Source organism: Pleuronectes platessa, chromosome 1 (assembly GCF_947347685.1).
Source record: "Pleuronectes platessa chromosome 1, fPlePla1.1, whole genome shotgun sequence".
Taxonomy (NCBI): domain Eukaryota; kingdom Metazoa; phylum Chordata; class Actinopteri; order Pleuronectiformes; family Pleuronectidae; genus Pleuronectes; species Pleuronectes platessa.
Genome location: NC_070626.1, coordinates 32,236,494 through 32,258,993, shown reverse-complemented (window position 1 = coordinate 32,258,993; position 22,500 = coordinate 32,236,494). Strand labels below are relative to the sequence as shown.

Genomic DNA, 22,500 nt, shown 5'->3' with positions numbered 1-22,500 from the left:
GCGGTCGTCCTCCTACCAGAAGGTTGCCTGTTCGATCCTCAGTCTTCCCCGTCTGCATGCCGAAGTGTCCTTGGGCAAGAAGCTGAACCTCTCAGTGGCCCCTCCCACTTACAGTTAGTGCACGTGAGGTAGTGAGTCCTTCCAGCCCCAAGCAAACACACACTCCAGTTTGATCCTTCAGTTTGTTGTTTGTTGTTTATTTTTCTTCCAATTAATTCTGCTTTAATGAAATATTGTTAAACTCTTCCAATGAATCAGCTTCTGAAACGTTTGAGAAAATCATGTGGAGAAAAATATGTTTGTTTAAAGAGAAGATGAACAATCTATCGACCCTGAGAGGAAATATTTAATCTCTATGAGTGATGCATCATAAAGTTTGATTCCTTCCTTTAACAGTAGGAAACATATTCTATCGTCCTCTGTCTGTTCTGTCTGTTCTGTCTGTTCTGTCTCCTTTTCACCGGCATGTCTGTCTGCTGCTGGTCAGTGGCACAAATCAATGAGTTGGTTTCACCGGAGTTGAACTCTGACGACACGGCTCCACTGACCGAGGCTGAGAGTCGTTTGATTCCATGTGAATAATGAAGTTATCACATGACTCTGAGGTCGGGGGGGGGTGGTCACTGTCCTCCGACGCTGAGATGCCTCAATGCTCATCTCAGTTTTTCTCAGACCAGGATTGATCCTCTCTGCCGGCGCTGGGCCAGAGTCTCTGCTACTGTGTGTGTGTCTGTTTGTGTGTGTGTGTGTGTGTGTGTGTGTGTGTGTGCAGGCTTAAGTGAGTTCTTTGTCATATCGATTGACGCTCTTTTGTAAGCTCTGTGGCTCGGATGTTTGGGTGTTGAATGAAAATGTTGCTGTGCTGCAAGTCAGAGTGTCTGTTTGTGTGTCTGTATGTGTGTGTGTGTGTCTGTGTGTGTGTGGGTGGGAGCGGACATTGCTGGTGTTGATAGTCAGTTCATTGTCGCTGACACTGTGTTGGCTGCAGTGACTCTGAGCAGCTGTTGGACTCAGCAGGTCTGTGTCCTCAGGGATCTGCAGTCGACATGAACTCCATGTATCACCAGCCTCTGAGGTGTGTGTGTGTGTGTGTGTGTGTGTGTCTCTGTGTGTGTGTGTGTGTGTAGTCCTGCTATCTGTGTAACCTCACTGATATAAAAGGCATTGGACAATATAATAGAAAGCAGTGAACATTATTACAAACAGGAAATGTTTCCTCTCATCAGAAGCTTGAAGTTGTTCTCGATGGTTTAAGTTATGATCAGATTCATCTCCTGGTTTGTGGAGCAAAGCTCAGGATGATGTTTTCTCTCTGAACCAAACCGGAGTCAAAAACTTCTGATCCTGAACCTGAAGATGATTTTCAGGCACTGGGCTGTTGCTGTTGTTGTTGCTGTTGTTGTTGTTGTTGTTGATTCCTTTAAAACACAAAACCACACGAACAGAATATAAATTCTTCAGGTAAACTGGACATAGATCAGAGTCATCGTTGTTGTTGTTTTCAAATCTTCAGCTACCGAGGTTTTGTCTCCATGTTTCAGTTTTAATTTCTCATCTTCTTCGTTTTGGCTGAAATATTATTATAGTCTAATAAAAGCACGAAGCCTGAACCCTGACGCTGCTTCATGTGTGAAATGTGGATTATGGGTAATAATCACAAAATGTCACAGCAGTTTATTAAACACACGCAGACGTTTCCTTCAATTTACATATGAGATTTTTTTTTAATTCTGAAGGAACGATGAGCTGTGTTCCTCTGCCCCCCCCCCCCTCCTCTCCTGTGTGGTGCCCCAGCCAATCAGAGCGCAGCAGCTGGCAGACAGGCAGTAAGCTGGTATTTGGGTCACAGCAGCAGGACGCCGACTCAGCGAACAGAGCTGCAGACATGAGACAACCCGAGCAGAGACAGAGAGGACGCTGTGAGGTTCAGTGTCGTCTCTTCAGGACAGAGAGACGACGTGTGAACCTGACGAGAGGACGTTTGTTCTTCTGTCAACCTGAGTCCATTTAGACGTGAAGCAGTTTACTCTGTGGAGTCAGTGTGTCACTGTGTCAGGAGAGGAATGCTCCTCTGTGTCAGACCCGCAGATTAAATCAGATTGTTTCAGTTCTGTTTCTTCTTCTCTCGTCCTGAATTTGCTTTTAAATATTACAAAAATAACTGAGCTCTGATCTGGAGAATACAAGGCAGCTCTCTGTGGACGGAGACGTGAGCCTGTTCCAGCAAACCACAAGATGTGAGGAGAGTTAGTCTAAAACAAGCAAACAGACAAACCGCCTCAGATTTACACTTGGTCTCATCCCCTGAGGACATTGACTTCAGAGCCTGGTTCCAGTCACAGCTCAGGTTGTGTGTCCTCAGTGTCTCTTCAGTACGACTCCGTGTGAAGGTGAAAAGTCATCGAACATAAACTGTAAAATGAATATGATGAGCCGACTTCCTCCAGATCCACCTGTTCCTCCACCTGGTGTCTGGGTCGTAGTCTCAACCGGGGGGGACATGGGTATCACAGGTCATGAAGCTGATCACGTGACCTGATGCAGAGCCTGGACTCATGAGAGCTCACATCCACTTAACGTGTGTCACAGGGTGAAGCTCGGTTCACGTGCACCAGCATCAGCCTCATACCTGAACCTCCTCTCTGCTGAACATGGAGTCTGGTTGGAGTTGAGTTTTTATTCTTTATAACACGTTGAGTGAAGAAGAAGAAGATGATGATGAAGAGGGTCTTGTAATGTGACTCCACTCGCAGCCATGACAGTGATGATAAAAGTCATTTCCTGGTTATTGCATGTTGAACACGGATGGAGCGAGTGATGAGAAGCAGGAAGTCTCCTGCAGCCTCCAGCCGGGCCCCAAGCAGAGCTCCTGTTAACACTGACAGGCCCTCCAGAGCCCCGGTGTTCAGCATCCTCTGTCTGAGTGTGTGTGTGTGTGTGTGTGTGTGTGTCTGTGTGTGTCTGTGTGTGTCTGTGTGAGTGTGTGTTCAGGGAGTTGGAGGTCACGCGTGTGTCATAGCTATATTAGTAACTGCCGTGCTTTTGTGAGGAAGACATCAGGGCTCATTAACAGCCGTGGTCTGACAGGCGAGTCAGGTCGGAGTCATGTTGGAAATTAATTTGCACAGGAAGTGTGTGGGGGGGGGGGGGGGGGGGGGGGGCGTCCCTGGAGAAGGTGATACAACATCCACAGACTAATTGCAAAGCTGCGACTCGAGGCTGTGGACGTGGAGGTTTCTCTGCAGGCTGGAATGTTTCACCGACCCACTGAGGTCACGTGTGAACCGGCTTCATGTTCGATAAGTCGTTCAGTTTTCACTGTGTTATGAATCTGACTCTTTCAGGCTGTGATCTCACTGGAGGGTTCAGCTGCTGTGTAGAAACCCGGAGCAGCTCAGCCTCTGTTCCTCTCGGCTCACAGCGTCTCTCGGATGTTTGCTGGACACTTTCTCTTTGGGTCAAAGTCCAACAGATTCAATTTATGAGCCGACACAGTTGTGATGTTTTTTGCCGTCGGTGGTTATTGTTTTTTGGCAGCAACAACTGAGAGAGTGATAGAAACTGAGATTTGATACTGAATCCCAGCTCCATGTTTTCAGGGTCGAGAACTCAATTTAACTTGAGATTGAAACGACCGAGGCAAAAGAAGGTTTCAGGGTTTTTCAACGTTTAGAACATGTTATCAATAAGAGCAGATATTTGAATCTAACTGTTTTTATTCTGTCTTGTTGACCACGGTTTCTAGTCACTGATCTTTCACTGGTGGAAAACCACTGAAGCTGCAGATGTTGGGATTGTTTCTCAAAGGACAGGCTTTCCTTTCACCTGAGAGGTCAAGAGGTCAAATAGTGAGCGCCCTCTAGAGGTCAGGGTCAGTCACAGTCAGAACTTTACATTGAAAGGAATGTTGAGTGCTCAGGTTTTCTGAGACGTGATGAAAACGTTATGACAGAGAAAGAGGCTGAACTGAATTTCAATGTTAGTGGGATTGGATCACAGGTCATTGACCGACTGGGTGGTCGTGGGAGTGGAAATAATTTTCCAGTGGCCAGAACAGGACGGAGAATAATTCATCACATTCACATGGAAGAAAACAAAAAGGAAAGATGATTTGTGTGTAAAGACGCCACAGAGGGAGGTGTGAAAGATTTAAATTGAAAATCACCAGCTCATCAGTGGTGTTGAATCCAAAGTGGCTCCACGCTGAGCAGGAGGAGGAGACGCCTCGTCCCACCTGTCTGTCGTTCCACTGTCTGTTGTTCACCTGTCTGTCGTTCAACTGTCTGTCGTTCACCTGTCTGTTGTTCACCTGTCTGTCGTTCACCTGTCTGTCGTTCACCTGTCTGTCGTTCACCTGTCTGTCGTTCCACTGTCTGTCGTTCACCTGTCTGTCGTTCACCTGTCTGTCGTTCACCTGTCTGTCGTTCACCTGTCTGTCGTTCACCTGTCTGTCGTTCACCTGTCTGTCGTTCACCTGTCTGTCGTTCCACTGTCTGTCGTTCACCTGTCTGTCGTTCAACTGTCTGTCGTTCACCTGTCTGTCGTTCACCTGTCTGTCGTTCACCTGTCTGTCGTTCCACTGTCTGTCGTTCACCTGTCTGTCGTTCACCTGTCTGTCGTTCACCTGTCTGTCGTTCACCTGTCTGTTGTTCACCTGTCTGTCGTTCACCTGTCTGTCGTTCACCTGTCTGTCGTTCACCTGTCTGTTGTTCACCTGTCTGTCGTTCCACTGGGAGACAGTCTGGTCCTTTGTGAGCAGCAGGTGAATACTGAGGTCGACCAGCGTGAGGCGCTCACTCCGTCCACTGAGAAGCTGGAAACCATCAGAACAAAGACACCATCAGAGAAAGTCTGATAATTAACTTTTTAAAGACAAGACTTTAAATATAATTATATTTCAACATTTCCGTCCTGTTTGTTTTATCTCAACTTTCATAACATCGATATTATAATAAATAAACTGAAAACATCTTTTCTCAGGACGTGTAATTTTGTTTTGGACATAAAACTTTTCCATAACTCTCTCAGGGACATGAGGCTGAACGTGTTTTCGTTTGTTCCGATATTCAAGTGGAAATAAATAGATTTTAAAACATTTGACTGAGATTCAGACATCAGTGGTTTTTCTCAATTTTATGTTTGAAATTATTTTTCCTGCTCCTCAGGCAGCAGCTGTTTTATATTCGATTATTAAAATGAAGATAAATCAGCATCTCTCTCATAGGAACGTGGAGAAGTGAAAATAAAAGCGTGTTGATGAGGTTTCAGAAGATCACAAATATCTCAGGATGAAGAAGAGGAGCCGTCCTCTTCCTCATTCAGCCGTGAACGAGTCTGACCCAGACAATCTCCCAGTAGGCAGCATTTCTCTGACCTGTGCTGATCTGGTCTCAGATCAGTCGTCCAGTTGGGAAACGTTCGGTGACAGTCTCACAGAAAACGTAAAAATATCTCTGTTGTTCATTTGCTGTCTGGAGTTTCTTATTTATGACTTTAGATGAAGAAAAGAGAAACTTGAGATGAAGCTGGTTCCATGTTTCTCCTCCAGCAGAAGATCATGTGACGGATTCCACTGAGTCGAGACACTGTGATGCGTTCAGAGGAGGAGGAGGAGGAGGAGGAGGAGGCTTGCGTCATAGGTTTGGGAGTTTGCCTCTTCCTCTCGGCATCAACAGCACTTTTCAGTATTGTCAGAAGTCTCTCTCCTCCTCCTTCTCCTCCTCCTCCTCCTCCTCCTCCTCCTCTTTTCTTCTCCTCTCATTATGTGGCTGAACGAGGATGTGAAGCTTCTTCTCCTTCAGTTTCCTCTTCCTCCTCTCGTCCTGCTCAGATTGTGCTCGTTCCCCTGCTCTCTCTCTCTCTCTCTCTCTCTCTCTCTCTCTCTCTCTCTCTCTCTCCTGTGGGTTAATTACTGTGTGTTGCTGCTTCCCCCTCGATCCAGTTACGTATGATTTCCACTCATTAAAGTGACGAGCTGAAGTTCTGCCTCTTGTCACGAGGAGACTTCCCTCTGATGGCACGTTGTTAAACTGATCTGAGATCTGTCGGCAGCGCTCAGCGTCTGTGGGACAGAGTCAGTGTCTCACTGGGACGGACAACACGACCAACACATGCAGCAGAGGGACAGAAGGACAACGCAACACTTCATGTCTGCTCTTTATTCTGACATTTTGAGTTATAAATTAAAAGTATTATATATTTTTCTGACTGTAGAATTGTATGCAGTTGAACTTTCTGGTTTTTAGAGTTAAACAAAAGCTTCAAGTTAAGGTCCCCAGTTAGTTACATGTACTCAAATACAAGTTCTCCTGAAGGCTGTAGTAACTTTTACATTATATAAAGTTATTATGCTGAAAATAATGATGGATGACGCATCTCCACTTCCTCCCATCGTCTAAAGATGAAGCACCGACTTTCTGTTGGAATGTCAGAGGTCACTTTCAGTTAAGGCAGAGATGTTGTGACTCCTCATGACACCACAGTGTTATGTGTTTGTGTGTTTGTGTGTCGGCCTCCTCGTGCTAATGGCCGACACCGTTGGGAACTAACTTGTGCACAGTGGGCTGCTGAAGACCTGCTCCTCTGAGTTCAGGTCCTGCAGGATCCACTGTCAACACAAGTTCTGCTTTATTCCAGCCTGTGGTTTTACTTTGAAAGCCTGTCTTCAACTGAAGCTGCTTTCAGTCTGAAGGTGTGAGAGGCTGGAGTCAGGAGAAGCTGCTCCACCTCTCAGCTGCTGCTCCACCTCTCAGCTGCTGCTCCACCTCTCAGCTGAACCATGAGGAGGATCTGAAGCTGCTGTGAACCAGGACTTGTATTTCAGTATTTCCTGGTCCTGGTGCTTCACTCCAGGCTCTGACTTCCTGCAGCTGATTGGTTGTTTCTCAGTCAGTGGGACATGTGGGACATGTGGGACATGTGGGACGTCTCCCTCGCCTCCGAGGCTTCACGTCGATGAAGTGTGTCGACTCAGAAGGAAATCAAATCCAACATCTGCGTAAACAAGTATTTACAGAATGATATCGATCTGCTGCAGCTCATCAGTGAAGGCGTCCGACATCGCTGCGTCAAGTCTCCATGAAGCCCCCCCCCCCCCTCTCTCTCTCTCTCTCTCTCTCTCTCTCTCCCCCCCCCCCCTCTCTCTATAGCTCTCTCCTCTCTCCCTCCCACTCTCTCTCTCTCCCCCCCTCTCTCTCTCTCTCTCTCTCTCTCTCTCTCACACTCTCTCTCTCTCTCCCTCCCTCCCACTCTCTCTCTCTCTCTCACTCTCTCTCGTGGCCTGACCTGCTTTCTTGGCCTCCCTCGTCTCCCTCTCCTCCCCCTCCTCCTGCTCACTGACAGAATAGAAGAGAGGAGAAGGCGGAGCTGGTTTTATTAATTACCTCATTAATGGAGAAGAAGGAACTGGTTTGATGAAGATTTGGAGAAACGAGGGGGGGGGGGGGTAAATCCTGTTCTGTGGGTTTCATGTCATCAGGGGAGGAGGGGGAGTAGGGGGGGGGGGTGGGGGGGGTAACCTTGACACACATGTGGTTGTAGATGTGAAGCAGAATGAAATGAGCTCAAATGTCCAAACAGAAAATAGAATGAGTTTACAGTCATTAGAGCACAAGCAGCCGAGAGCTGATTGGCTGTTGGAGCTGAGCATCATCTGTTCCCTGGTAGATTTCTGTGCTGAGCACTAACCATTGGTCTCTTCTTCTCTTGTCTCTCCTCATGCTCTCCTCTGATTGGACGGCTTCGACCTTCTGACAACACGACGATGTGAAAACAGGTGAGAAACTCTCAGAGTTCCTCTGTCACATGATCAGCAGGTGTTCCTGATCTGATGAGTGACAGATAACGAGCAACGGACATTAATGAGCTTCAGTCGTTGTTTCTATATCAATTTAATTTAATTCTTCACTGGGGTCAGTCACTGTTCACATTTGAATTGATTCAGTACCAGCTGCAGTACCTGGATTCAGGGATCTGAACCCAACAGTTCTTCTTCTGTGGTGCTCTGATTTCTCTGTAGTACCAGAGATGAATATAGTTCATCCAACTGGAGTAGATGTTGCTGAAGTTGATTCTTCACGTAAAGTTTTATCGTCCGTGGAAGGAGTTGCTTCTTTCTCTCCGGCTGCAGGTTAATGTTTCATTGGCTTCACTCCTGGACGCAGCTTCCTGCTCCTTCACTGAACTGAGTCAATACAGGACACCTGGACACGTGCTGTCCAACCAGATCATTTCAGACCCAGAGATGCCTCACTGGTCTGGGACGTGTTGGCGATGCTTAGTTCATGCTATGAAATCAATGTTTCTGTCTGTGTGGTCTCATGAGCCTCAGAGGACAGCGAGAGACACGTGGTCGTCCCGGCCTCGCTGCTGAACCAGGAGCAGCAGTTAATCAATGTGACAGAGCGGTGGGGGGGGCTTGACTCGATTCATTGGCTGGAACAAAGGAGGACGGCAGCGAGGTGGGCGATTATAGGATGAATCGATATCTTCTTACTTCATAAGAGGGCGGAGGAATAAATATGAGCTGACAGGTGTGAGAGCAATAACATCTGAGCTTCCTGTCTGCGTCTCTGGTCTGAACGTCTCTGTGGAGATGGAACGAGGCCTCGGCTCAGGTTTCAGAGGGTTCTTCAGTCGAGTCCCTGACGGGTGGAGAACTGCTGACGGATGATGAGCGGAGTCAAAAAGTATTTTCCTACATGAGAGTAAAATCCAATTTTACTTTAACGATCTCCTCGGATCCTTTCTCCTCAGAAATGATGATTCTTCATCTAGAAGCCAAACGGCTCTCCAGTGGATTCTCTCTGTGGGGCCTGGTGGAGTGGATCTCCTCAGGGAGCCGTTCAAACCTCATTAATCCCCTGCTGCCTATATGTTGTAAGCTTATGAACTATATCTATCATCCGCTAATCGCAGGGTTTGTGTTTCGGGAGTGTCATTGAGAAAAGACGCCAATTTCTCCTGATGGTGAAGCTGCTGCCTTGAAGGAAACTCGCTCTGTGAATGTGAATCAGAAACGTGAGTTTATTATTCACTCAGCACGTTTTCTCTCTGAGCGTCTGCAGCTTCTTGTCTTTGTTCCATTGTTTCCTTTGATCTGGTTAGTTTTGGTTTCACATTGTGATTAGAGAGCGTGTTAGATGTAGATTGTGTGTTTGTGCGTCTCCACAGTCGTCCAGAGGACTCGATGGTGTGGAGGAGACGTTATAGATGTGAATCCTGGACTGAGTGTGTGAAGGAGAGAAGTCTGATGTGACACTGACAGCTGTTTGTCACACTTTGAGGGGTGTGACATCTGAAGGTCACCAAACAACATCTGACCCGTCAGCACTGATCACCATCGACGCCTCGTGTTCTGAGGATCTGCACGAGCGCCCGACTCCGCTGCTCTGGGACAAAACTCATCCATCCGGTGTTTTCAGGACTTCTGACACATCGTCTTCTCTTCTCCAGACACTTGTCACTTCTACAAGTAAACAGTGCTAACGTGTCATAGTTGGAGAGAAAAGTAAAGTAGCAGCCGTCTCATTTCAAACGTTCTGCTCCTGCTGGACCACAAACGTCCTCATCTGGCTGACGTGAACAGAACCAGCAGATGTGCAGCGACCAATAGGATTTATTTTACTTTTTAAAATCTGTTTGTCTGTGGAGCGGGTTTCTTCTCACAGTAACTTCAGATATTTTGATTAGTTATTCAATAACATAAAAACTCAGCTGTCAATCATGACCAGTGATTGGTGGAGCATGTGGATCACTGCTGCACCGACCTTCTGTATCTCAGAGGTTTTCTTTTCTGCAGTGAGTTAAAAACGTGTGAAACATTTATTATTATTCATCTCAGCTGTTGGTTCTTTTTCCTCAGCTCTGCTTATTTAGCCATGAATGCTATCTTATTAGTGTCTTCCAGCTGGCTATGCTAATTCCCTCTAACTCCTCTGGTCACGTCTTTAACGTCATCATCAGAACAAAAGCTCCCGGTGATCGTCCAGAGAAATTAAAAAAGAAAAGCACGAAGAGGAAGGAAATATCGGACAATGATTTTACTTCTTAACTTTTTTAAATGCAATGTAATAATAAACATAAAATAAAGCAATAAAACAGAGAAAAGTTGGAAGCTATTAAATAAAAATGTAAGTTTAATAGAGTTATAAAGACGATAATGAGGTTTTAGATGGAGGAACTGAGATCGGATGATTTTTATCGACCGGAGAATGAATCAGATCCGAGGGAAATCAGTGAAAATATGAGAAACTTGTTCTTTCGTAATTTTGAAGAAAGTGAAACAAGAACCAGCTCTTTCCTGACCTGCAAGTCAGTGACGGTTTCTTATCGAGGTTTAACTTTAGGAGGAGATGCTTCGTCTCATCTTGACTTTCCATCTCTGCAGCTTCTGTTCACTGCATCAGGCTCAAGTTTCTGTTTTACTTTAATGAAGCTGTTGATTCACAAAGTGTTGATATAATCTCACTTTCAAACTATCAACTTAAGAAACGCAGCTTCCTTTGTGGAGGTGAGAATAAGATAAAAGATGTGTGAGGAAGCGTTCTTCCCTCACCAGCTATAGATATTAATATTGCATTAATGATCCCAGTTGATAAATTAATCAATTTGTGAGTGAGCAAACTAATATCATCTTTATTGCAAGGCAGCAATAAAATACAGTTATTTCATCTTAATCTTGTCATTTTATTTTCGCCATAATTGAAGAAATTACCTTTTTGCATATTTACATAAATTACATCTAAACTCACGCTGCAGTTTTTTTCGAGTCATTTCAGAACGAAGCGAACGCAGCTGCTCAGTTTAATGTGTCAGATCAGATTCATTCATCTTCCATTTAACCTCTTCTTCTGCCGGTTATTGTTCTGTTATTATCTCCATGTCCATAAAACACGATGCACGGGAGCAGAGGTGATGAAAGCTTTGTGAACTGGTCCTGTGGAAACCAGGATGTTTCTCAGCCGATTATTACTGTGGAATCATAATGATTCTAATAACTGAGACGCACAATGAAAACTGTCAGTGGAGAAATAATGAGAGAAGCTGCACTGAGCATTACTGAAGCTGAGATGTGGTTTTAGTGGAGAAACTCTTATAATTCCCAGTGGATCCATTAAAGCTGGAACTTAAGTCTGTGATTCTCCTGCTCGGAGACGTGGAAACACGACTGATCCCAGATCTGTTCTTATCTCAGTCCTCACGCCTCAGCAGCCAGAGACATTCTTCTTTTATGTCTTCAGGTCCCGTGTGAACGTGATATGTAAAGAGCTCTGTACAGACCGATGAGATGAGGTCAAAGGGTCACGGTGACCTCACGCTGTTTCATTTAACTACATCTGGTGAAAAGTGAGTGATTAGATTTCAGAGGGTCAAAGGTCACAGGGACCCGATGACACAGCACTGGCTGCTGGAGGCATTGAACTGGGATATAACTGCACTGTGGTGTTTTTAAAAAATCTGTTTAATACATCACCTTGAGCTCTGGGGACAGCAGGTCTGTAGTTTGACTACAAACCACAGACCTGCTGTCAGAGTGCATATCTATATGGTTAAATAACAAGGTGGCAAAGCAAACCTGGTTACTGGTTCATTTAAACCATAGATTGTGTTTGTCGTCTTGTTGGTTCCATTGTATAACACCATACGACTTCATAGTGAAGATATCGTTCCTCTTAGGGCTGCACCATATTGAGATTAAAGGTCAAAGGTCACGGTGGTCTCACGTGATCCTCCTTTGCCTCATGAACACGTCGTCTTCAGAACGCCTCCACAGAAACTTTTCAGATTTGACACAAACGTTCTCTTTGACTCAAGGATTAACTGATTTAATTTGTGAGGTCAAAGGTCAAAGTGATTGTGACCTTACAAACTGAAGAGAGGAGATTTACCCCCAGCTCTGTGTGTGATAATCAGCTGCAGTCGTCCTCCTGCTCTGACATTAATGAGACGAGGTGAATGTCGCCTGGGACGAGGTTCGTCTCCGACCTGAGACATGAAAGAGGCCCTAACCCCCCCCCCCCCTTTGAGGTAATGAAGAGGTGCATATACACGGTGGCACTTCCTGTCTGCAGACCTCCGGTTCAAAGTGAAGTCCCCGGTGTCGGAGCTCTGATGGAGACGGACGGAGTCGTCCCGGCTGCCATCAGATGAAGCTGCTGTGGACATTTCACAATGAAACACAAGACTCCTGAGAAAATACAGTTTTTATTTCTGTAAAGTGAGAATCTTCAGCGAGAGACACAGGAAGTGATTTGACAAAGTCAGATCCACAGAATGCTTATTTTATGATATTGAGCATTTTACCTGATGCTGGTTTTGATGGTGTCAGCTGATCGAGGACGAGGATCACAACACGACAGCTTCATATCCAACATGTCTCCTCACGTCTTCCACCATCAGGAACTCCTCAGCTCATCTGCTCCTTCATCTCCATCAGACTTGATGTACAAACACTTTAAACATGAAGTTACAAACTGGATCTTCTCATGTAGTGAGTCCTGTTGTTGTGTTGTTGTGTTGTTGTGTTCAGTTCCATCAGCATGTGTGTGTCCTGGGAGAGGATCCTCACATGAGACTGAGCTTCATCACTGATCACAAAGTTTATCTGTAGTTTGACTCTAGTTAAGAACAGAGGAAGGAAATGTATGAGACAAACTGGGAATATGAGACTAATAACATGTGATTGATTGATTGATTGATTGATTTATTGATTGATTGATTATTTAAAGCAACCAGCTGTTTTTAGTCAGTTCTTGTTTCTCCATTTAATTCCAAAAATGATGTTAAACTCGTTGAGCAGCAACTTGTCAATGTGACCTGTGATCATATAGAGAGAATCACGAGGATCATTCAGATCCATTGCTGCTCTTCTCTTCACCTCCCTCACGTTGACCTTCATGATATCTTCTCTGTGACCTGATGTGAATGACGTGTGTGTTCCAGGTCTGGTGAAGCTCGGCGTCCACTGCGTCACGTGTCAGAAAGTCGCCGTGAAGATCGTCAACAGAGAGAAGCTCAGTGAGTCTGTTCTGATGAAGGTAAGACACGTCAACACATCCCCCCCCCCCCCCGACTTATTGTGTCTGAACCTGTGAGCGTCGGAAAGCTCCGGATGGACTGGACTGATCCGGTCTTTCAATTCAAAGCCTGTGAAATGAGATCATCTCTGAACCTCCTCCAGGCACAAAGTTCTCAAAGGATCATGTGAGATATTTTATTATTTCTATTATTGTCTCTGACGTCGGCTCCAGAACACGTCACCTGGGCTCCTCCAGGGTTCTGTGAGACACGGTGGAGAACGTGGAGCTCTGCACCTTCTGCCCCCCCGCAGGAGAACTCAAGGTGTTTGTGAGTCACATGGTGACGAGCTGCTGTTCCCATGAGCTGTCATCCTCCCACACCTGCAAACAGCTGGACGCAGCCAAAACCTGCAGAGATGAGTCACATGAGCAGAGTGACTGACGCCAGTGACTCATGATCCTCTGTGTGTCTGTAGGTGTGTGTGTGTGTGTCTGTGTGTGTGTGTGTGTGTGTGTGTGTGTGTGTGTGTGTGCGTGTGTGTGGAACCAGCTGCTCCCACAGTGAACTCTGATTGGTTGATAACACGGTGACAGTGGACAAAGGTGTTTGGTTGTCAAGGGGAGAAACATCCCATAAACATTGTTCAATTGAATTCACAGCTTTGTTTCGAGCTCTCAGATGATTGGTCGATTCTCCCTGAGATACAACCCGGGTGTGTTTACTCCACGTCCTGTTGTCACTCCTGTTGTTTACGTGTTTACCTGTGAGATGTTGATTTGGGACTTTGGTTCAGGGGAGAGCTCACATGTGGGTGCAGATCTGGGATCAGGGGACAGACTCAGGAGGTCCTGTCCCAGAGGACAGATGGTTGTGTCTCCTGGTGGAGCTGTGAGCTGAGAGAGGACTCACATCAGTAATAACTCTAATAATCTGGATGTGTGTAGCTGGGGGGGGGGGGGGGGGCGGGGCTTCCTCTAATCTCTCTCTCGCCTCGGTCTCATTTTTAGAAGGGCCCTGCTGTTGTCATGGCAACAGGCAGCTATAGGGTCGCTGTTCTCACACGAAGAAGAAGAAGAAGAAGAAGAAGAAGAAGAAGAAGAAGAAGAAGAAGAAGAAGAAGAAGAAGGGAAATGATGACGTCAGCAAATAACACAAACACCTGAACACACACCACTGTGACCGACCCACACTCCCACCCTGACAGCTACCTGCCTGTGTGTGTGTCTGTGTGTGTGTGTGTGGGGGGGAGATCAGCCCCTCACATGTGGGGGAGGAGTCTCCACCCACATGTGTTTACATCAGCGTCTCATTAGACCAGACAGAGGCGTTAGCATGAGGAGCTCTTAAACATCCTTTCTTCTCTTACTTTTACTTTCTTCAACCTCTCATCCATCCTTTCTCTTATCTGCTTTTTCCTCTCCTCTCCTGTTGGTTTCCTCTTCCTCTTCCTCTTGTCTTCCTATCCTCTGTCTTCCTCATCCTCTCCTCTTTCCCTACTCTCTTCCCCACCTCCCTCATTTCTTCTCCTCTTTTGCTCTTCCTCCTCTTCCTCTCCTCCCTCATTTCCTCTCTTGCCTCGTTTCCTCTCCTTGCCTTCCTTCCCCTCCTCTATCCTCACCTGACTTCCTCTTCGTCTCTCCTCTCCTCTCTTCACCTCCTACTTAGTATCCTCTCCCTCCTCTCTTCCCCTCCTCCCTTATTTCTTCACATCTGTTCCTCCTCTTCATTTCCTCCCTCGTTTCCTCTCCTCTCCTCTCCTTCATCTTCCTCCTCCTCCTCCTCTCCTCTTCCTCTCTACTTTTATTACCGCTCCTCCTCCTTTCTTCCCGCCTCCCTCGTTTCCTCTCCTCTCCTTCCTCTTCTTCATCCTCCTCCTCCTCTCCTCTTCCTCTCCTCTCTTCCCCCCACTTTTATTACCTCTCCTCCTCCTCTCTTCCTTCTCTCCTCTCTTCCCGCATCCCTTGTTTCGTCACATCTCTCCCTCCTCTCCCCCTCTCCCCCTCTCCTCTCCTCTTCTGGTTCATGAAGATGCTCAGTGGTTCCCTCTCTTCTCCCGATCACCTGATGCTGTCACCGTTGACCACTTGATTGATTGTGATTGGAGGAACCCGAGCTCTCGTCCTCCTTTCCTCTCTCCCTCTCTCCCTCTCTCCCTCTCTTCAGGACCGCCCGAGCGTCATGGCACCAGATGGCGGTTTCATTAGCAGGAGGATGTTCTGATTTATCGCCGCTCGTGCCCCTCGACTCCGCATCGTGTTTCAATTAAACAGGGATTTGAGAGCAGCGCGTTGTAGCAGAGTCAATCCTCATAATTCATTAAGAGCAGACGTCACACACAGAGTTCTAACAGGAGTCAGGAGCCGGGCCGGAGGAGAACTGGCATCAGCAGCTCGTGAAGTTTGAACCTCTCCCAGCGCTGTCTCCTCCTGACGCTGAAGTTTTGAGGTGTTTGAGTTCGTTCAATAAAAAACTTTTTATCGTCTGACTCGCAGCCAGTGGAGCTCAGACGTGGGAGGAGGTATTTGGGCTTTCCTGGTTCCAGAAGCAAAAGTCACCTTCATGTTTCTCATACAGGGAGTTCGCTGAGTCACAGCTGGAGCCGAGCCGCCGCTGAGATCAGCACAAAACCCTCCTCGTCTTCCTCATCAGCACTAAAGAGTAACGAGCGTCTGAAGAGGCTCGACTCCCAGAGAACATTCAGGCCAAAGTTTGTTTGGCAGAACGTCTGAGACACGACTCCTGCAGCTCGACTGTCTGTGGCTTTCTATCACAGACAGTCTGTTGTTCAGAGCTTACTCTGTGGATAAAGACGGACACAATGAGGAAGACGAGGAGATAACAGAGCTGTTGGTGATAAAGGCCGACACGTGATACGTTCAATATCAAATCAAACTTAATAAACCAGTGATCTTCAGTCTGTGGACCCAGTTGAGCGTGTCTTCATCTAGGTCCTCAGATAAACAACAGCACTGGTCTGTAACTGACGGCCTGCAGCCAATAAGATCTGTCCTGCAAGATCACCTGATAGTTTGATTTTCATTTCATCACATCGGAACGAGACAGACAATCAGCTGCTGATCTGCGTCATGGCAGCAACATTCATAAAATCACTTCCTCTTGGGAAAGTTGTCTTCAAAGTAAAAGACATTGTTCATTTGTAATGCTTTATACTGGACTGACTAACAGCTTTTATTTTGAAAAGTTAAGAACCTGGGTCTGAAGATTGTCAGTTTTTTAACAGGCTCTGAAACATTCACACAACTTTACTATATAACATAATATAATATAATAATAAAGCCCAACATTACGATCACACACGTTTACAACAGGAAGTGAAATGTGATATGAATGAAGAACCGAACTTAAAGTCTTAATGAGTAACGTGATGTAAGCTCACATGTTAAAGCCTCTTTAATAACGTGAACACGTCTGGAGACGTTTCTGTTAAATCCTCTCGATGGAGGACGAGTCTGAGATGATGGAGGTGAGTGGGAGAAGATCAGCGTCACAGTCGTGTTTCTCCACCGTCTCCTCCTTTTATTACCTCCCATTAAAAAGAGCAAGTGGGTCATAATGGAGCTTAATGAATGTTGACGTCGCTGCTCACTCTCGGGTGGTGGCGGGGGGGGGGGGGGGGGGGGTGTTTACCTTGTACATGTGTTTAATTAGCCTCTGCCATGTTACACTGTGAGCGCCTGGTCACGAGAGGGTAATGAGATCTGACAGCAGGTCTGATGCTCCACACCTGCATCGTACATGAGTCCTACATGTGACATGTGGGAATCGAACCCTGCAGCTCAAGTTAGAGACACAACGCTGGAAGGAAGGAGAGATCCACAATAAACACTTTGATATTAATTAACTAGATGTTCTTCAGGGGTTCAGGATGAGAGGAGGTTCAGGTTGAGGTACAGGAGGAGGTTCAGGATGAGAGGAGGTTCAGGACGAGGTTCAGGATGAGAGGAGGTTCAGGTTGAGGTTCAGGATGAGAAGAGGTTCAGGATGAGAGGAGGTTCAGGACGAGGTTCAGGACGAGATGAGGTTCAGGATGAGAGGAGGTTCAGGATGAGGTTCAGGATGAGACGAGGTTCAGGATGAGATGAGGTTCAGGACGAGGTTCAGGATGAGACGAGGTTCAGGATGAGATGAGGTTCAGGTCGAGAGGAGGTTTAGGACGAGGTTCAGGATGAGAGGAGGTTCAGGATGAGAGGAGTTTCAGGACGAGGTTCAGGATAAGAGGAGGTTCGGGATGAGAGGAGGTTCAGGTTGAGGTTCAGGATGAGAGGAGGTTCAGGATGAGAGGAGTTTCAGGACGAGGTTCAGGATAAGAGGAGGTTCGGGATGAGAGGAGGTTTAGGTTGAGGTTCAGGATGAGAGGAGGTTCAGGAGGAGGTTCAGGAGGAGGTTCAGGATGAGACGAGGTTCAGGATGAGAGGAGTTTCAGGACGAGGTTCAGGATAAGAGGAGGTTCGGGATGAGAGGAGGTTCAGGTTGAGGTTCAGGATGAGGTTCAGGATGAGACGAGGTTCAGGATAAGAGGAGGTTCAGGATGAGAGGAGGTTCAGGTTGAGGTTCAGGATGAGAGGAGGTTCAGGAGGAGGTTCAGGATGAGACGAGGTTCAGGATGAGAGGAGTTTCAGGACGAGGTTCAGGATAAGAGGAGGTTCAGGATGAGAGGAGGTTCAGGTTGAGGTTCAGGATGAGAGGAGGTTCAGGATGAGGTTCAGGAGGAGGTTCAGGATGAGACGAGGTTCAGGATGAGAGGAGGTTCAGGATGAGACGAGGTTCAGGAGGAGACAAGGTTTTGGAGGAAGCTGTTGTGACGCTCTGCTCTGAACCCACGAGGCCAAAGATGAAAAGAAATTCTCTTTTTATTAATTTATTTTCCGCCCTCACTCGCCCTGACGGACCTTTTGAAGTCTGGCAGCTTTGATAGAAATGAAACTTCCTCTTCTGGTGTCCTCTGTGGACGGCTGGGTCTGGAACCCGTCACGTCTCCGCCCCTCAGAGAGGAGAGGATGACTCAGAGTTGGTTTGTGGACAGACGTCAGGACAAGAGTCACGAGGGGGGGAAGAGGAGTTGATTGACAGATGACTGATCATGTTTAATTAAAGCCCAGTGATGAAAATCTGAAATCGATCATATGAATCAACACGGGAGTAGTTTGATCTCCTGTGGGGGAAATGAACAAATGTCACTGATCTGACATTTTCAACAAACTGATATTGATCATTGATAAAGTGGCTGCTGTGGTGGAAACATCTGTTCGGTCTCTGCAGGTTGATGATGCATCACAAGCTGTGTTCTGTCTTCTTCATGGGTCACGTAGACTGAAACAGAAATGACACGATTAAGAAAACATTCTATTTTGTTACTTGAGTGTTGCTTGATGAATCAGAAATGTTAATGTTGGAGTTTCAACTCAGGGTCTGACGTCAACGTGTTTCCAGCTTTGTTGTCGACCTCATTATTGTCTTTGTGTAACAGTTTTTCTCTCCTGTGTTTCTGCAGGTGGAACGGGAAATAGCGATTCTCAAGCTCATAGAACATCCTCACGTTTTAAAGCTGCACGACGTCTACGAAAATAAGAAATACCTGTAAGTACTCGTGAACACTGACTGAACTGAAAGATTCTAAATACAAAGAGGGAAAAAACCACCAACCTCTAGGATACAAATATTCAGCAGAGATCAAATCAAAATGTATTTGTATAACACATATACACAAATCTCAATTTGTCTCAATTTGTTGTGTTGATGCGTCTCATTGATTCTCTTCTGTTAAACGTCTAGTTTGTTGTTTCGATGTAAAACATTGTCAAATAGAAAACCCAGGACTGTGCAGAACACTTTAACATCGTTTGATCTCAGGGATTTTATGTACAGCCGTGTTTTATTGTGCACATTAATCTGCTGCGTGTGGCGTCCGTGCTCCAGCGGCGTGGCTGAACACGCTGTTCAATAATTGATAAAGGCGCCGGCATCAAACAGAGCAGGGATCTGTTTCCTTAATGACGCGGACGGGGACGGGTGGTCGTCCCGTGTGCAAACAGTTTGAACATTCTCACAAATCACAGGCCAACGTGTTTCTAATCTAAATAGCTGTGACAGGTGAACGCTCGAGCGGATCCTTTAATCTGATCATAAATCAGAGCGGGGGAGGAGGGGGAGGGGGGGGGGGGGGGGGCGGAGCACAGCGAGGATCAGCGGCGTCTTCCAGATAAAACCACCAGAGGAGCAGATACAACACTTTATAAACCACAGACACTGAGAGCAGCACTGAGGAAGTTCTCTGGGCTTCACATCCATGTCTCTGTCGTCTCTTCAGACAAATACTGAATTATTTCATTAACGCCTCTTTAACTCTGAGAGAAATGAAACTGAGGAATATCTCATGAATCTGTGGAAATTAAATCTACTGGTGTGAGGTTCTGGTCCAGTTGTGTGATCTTTTCAAACGTGTGTGTTTCTCCTCAGAACAGGTTTCAGCACAAACGCTGATCATCTGTGTTTGAGCAAGATCATTTTAGTAAATGGACATTTTTATGAGAAACGTGATTAGGCTTCTATTACGTGACAGACACAAAAATGAAAAAAGTAGAATTAAACAAATATCTGAGGATGACCAGAGGAGCTACAGGTAGAAGATAAAGACGTCTCGAGAGTTTGTTGCTGCTACAGAGAAAGTCTGGACCACATCCTCCACATGACACGTCTGAAGTGAAATGTATTAACTGAACTTCTTCTTTTACTTTCCCATGAAAAACCTCTGATACATCTGTGTTTACTGGGATCATCAACACAACCTGTTCTATGTTCTAAGTGATGGATGTTCCCTCTCTGCTCCTGTGCAGGTATCTGGTGCTGGAACACGTGTCCGGGGGGGAACTGTTCGACTACCTGGTGAAGAAGGGTCGGTTAACGCCCAAAGAGGCCAGAAAGTTCTTCAGGCAGATCATCTCGGCCCTGGACTTCTGCCACAGTCACTCCATATGGTGCGTGTCACTCGTTTCTCCATGAAGCTCAGTAACAATCCTCCAGAGAGGAGATCTGATCTAAACACAGATCGGGTTTCAGTTTTCAGCCTCGTTCTTCATCAGCTGCAGCTCCAGCTCCTCTTCATCTCTGTTTTCACCTTCACCTCCTCATCTTCACCGTGTATCTAAGAGCAAACGCACATCACAGCAAAGTCTGACGAGAGTGTTCGGCCTTGAAGGACGAGATGTATCCTCTGCTGTGGGATGTTTTCCTCTGGAGGAATCGAACAGATGCACACAGTCGTTTCTAGAGGTTTCATCTCAGTCACTCTGATACTGACCTGGAGTCTGGAATGAAACCATATGTAGGCTTTCACGACTTCAGGAGTTTAACAGTTTCACCAAATCTACAACCAAAGACAAACAAAACGAGCTCATACCTGCACCAAGGCTGACATCTTCTCTCTCTACGTCAAACCACTGTTTTCCTTTATTTATCCAGACGGTGATTTGTGCTGCCACGGTTTCATAATGAGCCTAAGACATTTTGACACTTCTCCTAATCTCTCATTAAGAGTCCTGCACATCGTTCTCACTTCTCTTTCGCTCTTTAGTCTGTGAACCTGTTTCCCTGTTGCACGTGAGAACGACCTTCAGGTACCTCCACAGATCGACTGAACCAGCCAAGAGGAAATGGTTCCTCTCCTGATTTACATCTTCATGGAAGTTTCATGGAAATCGGTCCAGTTCCTTTAGTGTGATCCTGCTCACTGACAGACAAGATGAAAACATGACCTCCTCATTGACGAAGGTGAACACAGAGCAGCAGGAGGCTCGTGGATTTGAAGCAAGACGACAATCGAGTGAACCTGCGACGAGAGACGTTGTGGAGACATGAAGAAGAAAACGATGACAGGTTAAGAAAGACGTTTCTTCATCTCTCTTCTTCTTCTGTTTGCAGCCACAGAGATTTGAAGCCTGAGAACTTGTTGTTAGACGAGAAGAACAACATCAGGATAGCGGACTTCGGCATGGCGTCTCTGCAGGTCGGGGAGAGTCTGCTGGAGACCAGCTGTGGGTGAGTTCAGTCCTGAAGACCAACAGGTCTGTGAGTCCTGATGCTTGAGTCCCTCCTGTGTCCTCTACCTTCGTTTGAATGGTTTCTCTTGTTGGAGCTTCACGTCAGATGGAATCCTGCTCTGACTGGTTCTAAAAGTCCTTGAAAAGTCCGGGGTTGTGTTTTAGTCTGAACGAACGAAACTGAGACGCCCACGTTCTCTTCCTGATTGGTTCTCATCAGTCACATGACTTAACTACCAGCGATGAATGCAAAGTTTAGCTAACTCTTTCTGTCAGTAACTCGTAAGAAAATAAATCGTACTTTTCACCAGTGCTTTTCAAACGAAGCTAACAAGGATCAGTAAAACGTTAAACGCTGCAGAGATGAGGATAATTCTCTTCCTCCCTTTTCACAGAACCTGCAGTTGTTGTTGATTTGAAAATATAAATAAATAAGAATATTGCTGAGTGCAGCGTTGAGCCGACACACCCGATTGAGCTTCCCTGAATTGTGTGTGTCTCCGATTGAGGCGGTTGTGTAAAGATGCTGCGTCTCTGGAATCTTTCACTTTTAAAAGTTCCCAGTTGTTTCTTGTTTCCTGCAGCTTTAGAAAACACTGGCTGGTCCAGAGTCAGTCCGCTCGCTGCAGCTCCACCGCGGGCAGCCAGCGGTTCATGGACTCAGTCATGTGGAACGACTGAAGCCTGATTCCTCCGGCTCAGAGAGGATTCACACAAACAACCACAGAGACAGAAAGAGAGTTTCTGGACAAAATGCTGTGACGGCAGTTCCTCATTAAAACAATCCAGACTCCGCTAACACTCGAATTCATGTGTCAGAGAAATGCTCTGCTCACGTTCAGTGAGCAGTAGAGAGACACAGTGAGACACAGTGAGACACAGAGAGACAGAGTGAGACACAGGGAGACACAGTGAGACACAGAGAGACAGAGTGAGACACAGTGAGACCCAGTGCGACACAGAGAGACACAGATAAACACTCTGTTCACGCTCTGGTTAGCTTCCAGTCAGGGACACTGGGAATCTCAGCTCAGTCTGGTTATCTCATGGTGATTCCTCAAGTTCTACAGTGAGACACAGTGAGACACAGAGAGACACAGTGAAACACAGTGAGACACAGAGAGACACAGAGAGACACAGAGAGACACAGTGAGACACAGAGAAAAACAGTGAAACACAGAGAGACACAGAGAGACACAGAGAGACACAGTGAGACACAGTGAGACACAGAGAGACACAGTGAGACACAGTGAAACACAGATAGACACAGTGAGACACAGAGAGACACATTGAGACACAGAGAGACACAGAGAGACACAGTGAGACACAGAGAGACACAGTGAGACACAGTGAGACACAGCGAGACACAGCGATACACAGTGAGACACAGCGAGACACAGAGAGACACATTGAGACACAGAGA

At 46.4% G+C, this 22,500-nt stretch overlaps 1 protein-coding gene across 1 annotated transcript in view; it reads left to right on the top strand.

Annotated features, from left to right (window-relative positions):
- The window catches only part of LOC128445240 (serine/threonine-protein kinase BRSK2-like), a 69,166-nt gene that overhangs the window by 24,445 nt on the left and 22,221 nt on the right, over positions 1–22,500 (top strand). The window contains 4 exon segments of the mRNA XM_053428006.1: positions 12,943–13,037; positions 18,533–18,618; positions 19,875–20,015; positions 20,959–21,075. Of these exon segments, the coding sequence (XP_053283981.1) occupies positions 12,943–13,037; positions 18,533–18,618; positions 19,875–20,015; positions 20,959–21,075 (439 nt within the window).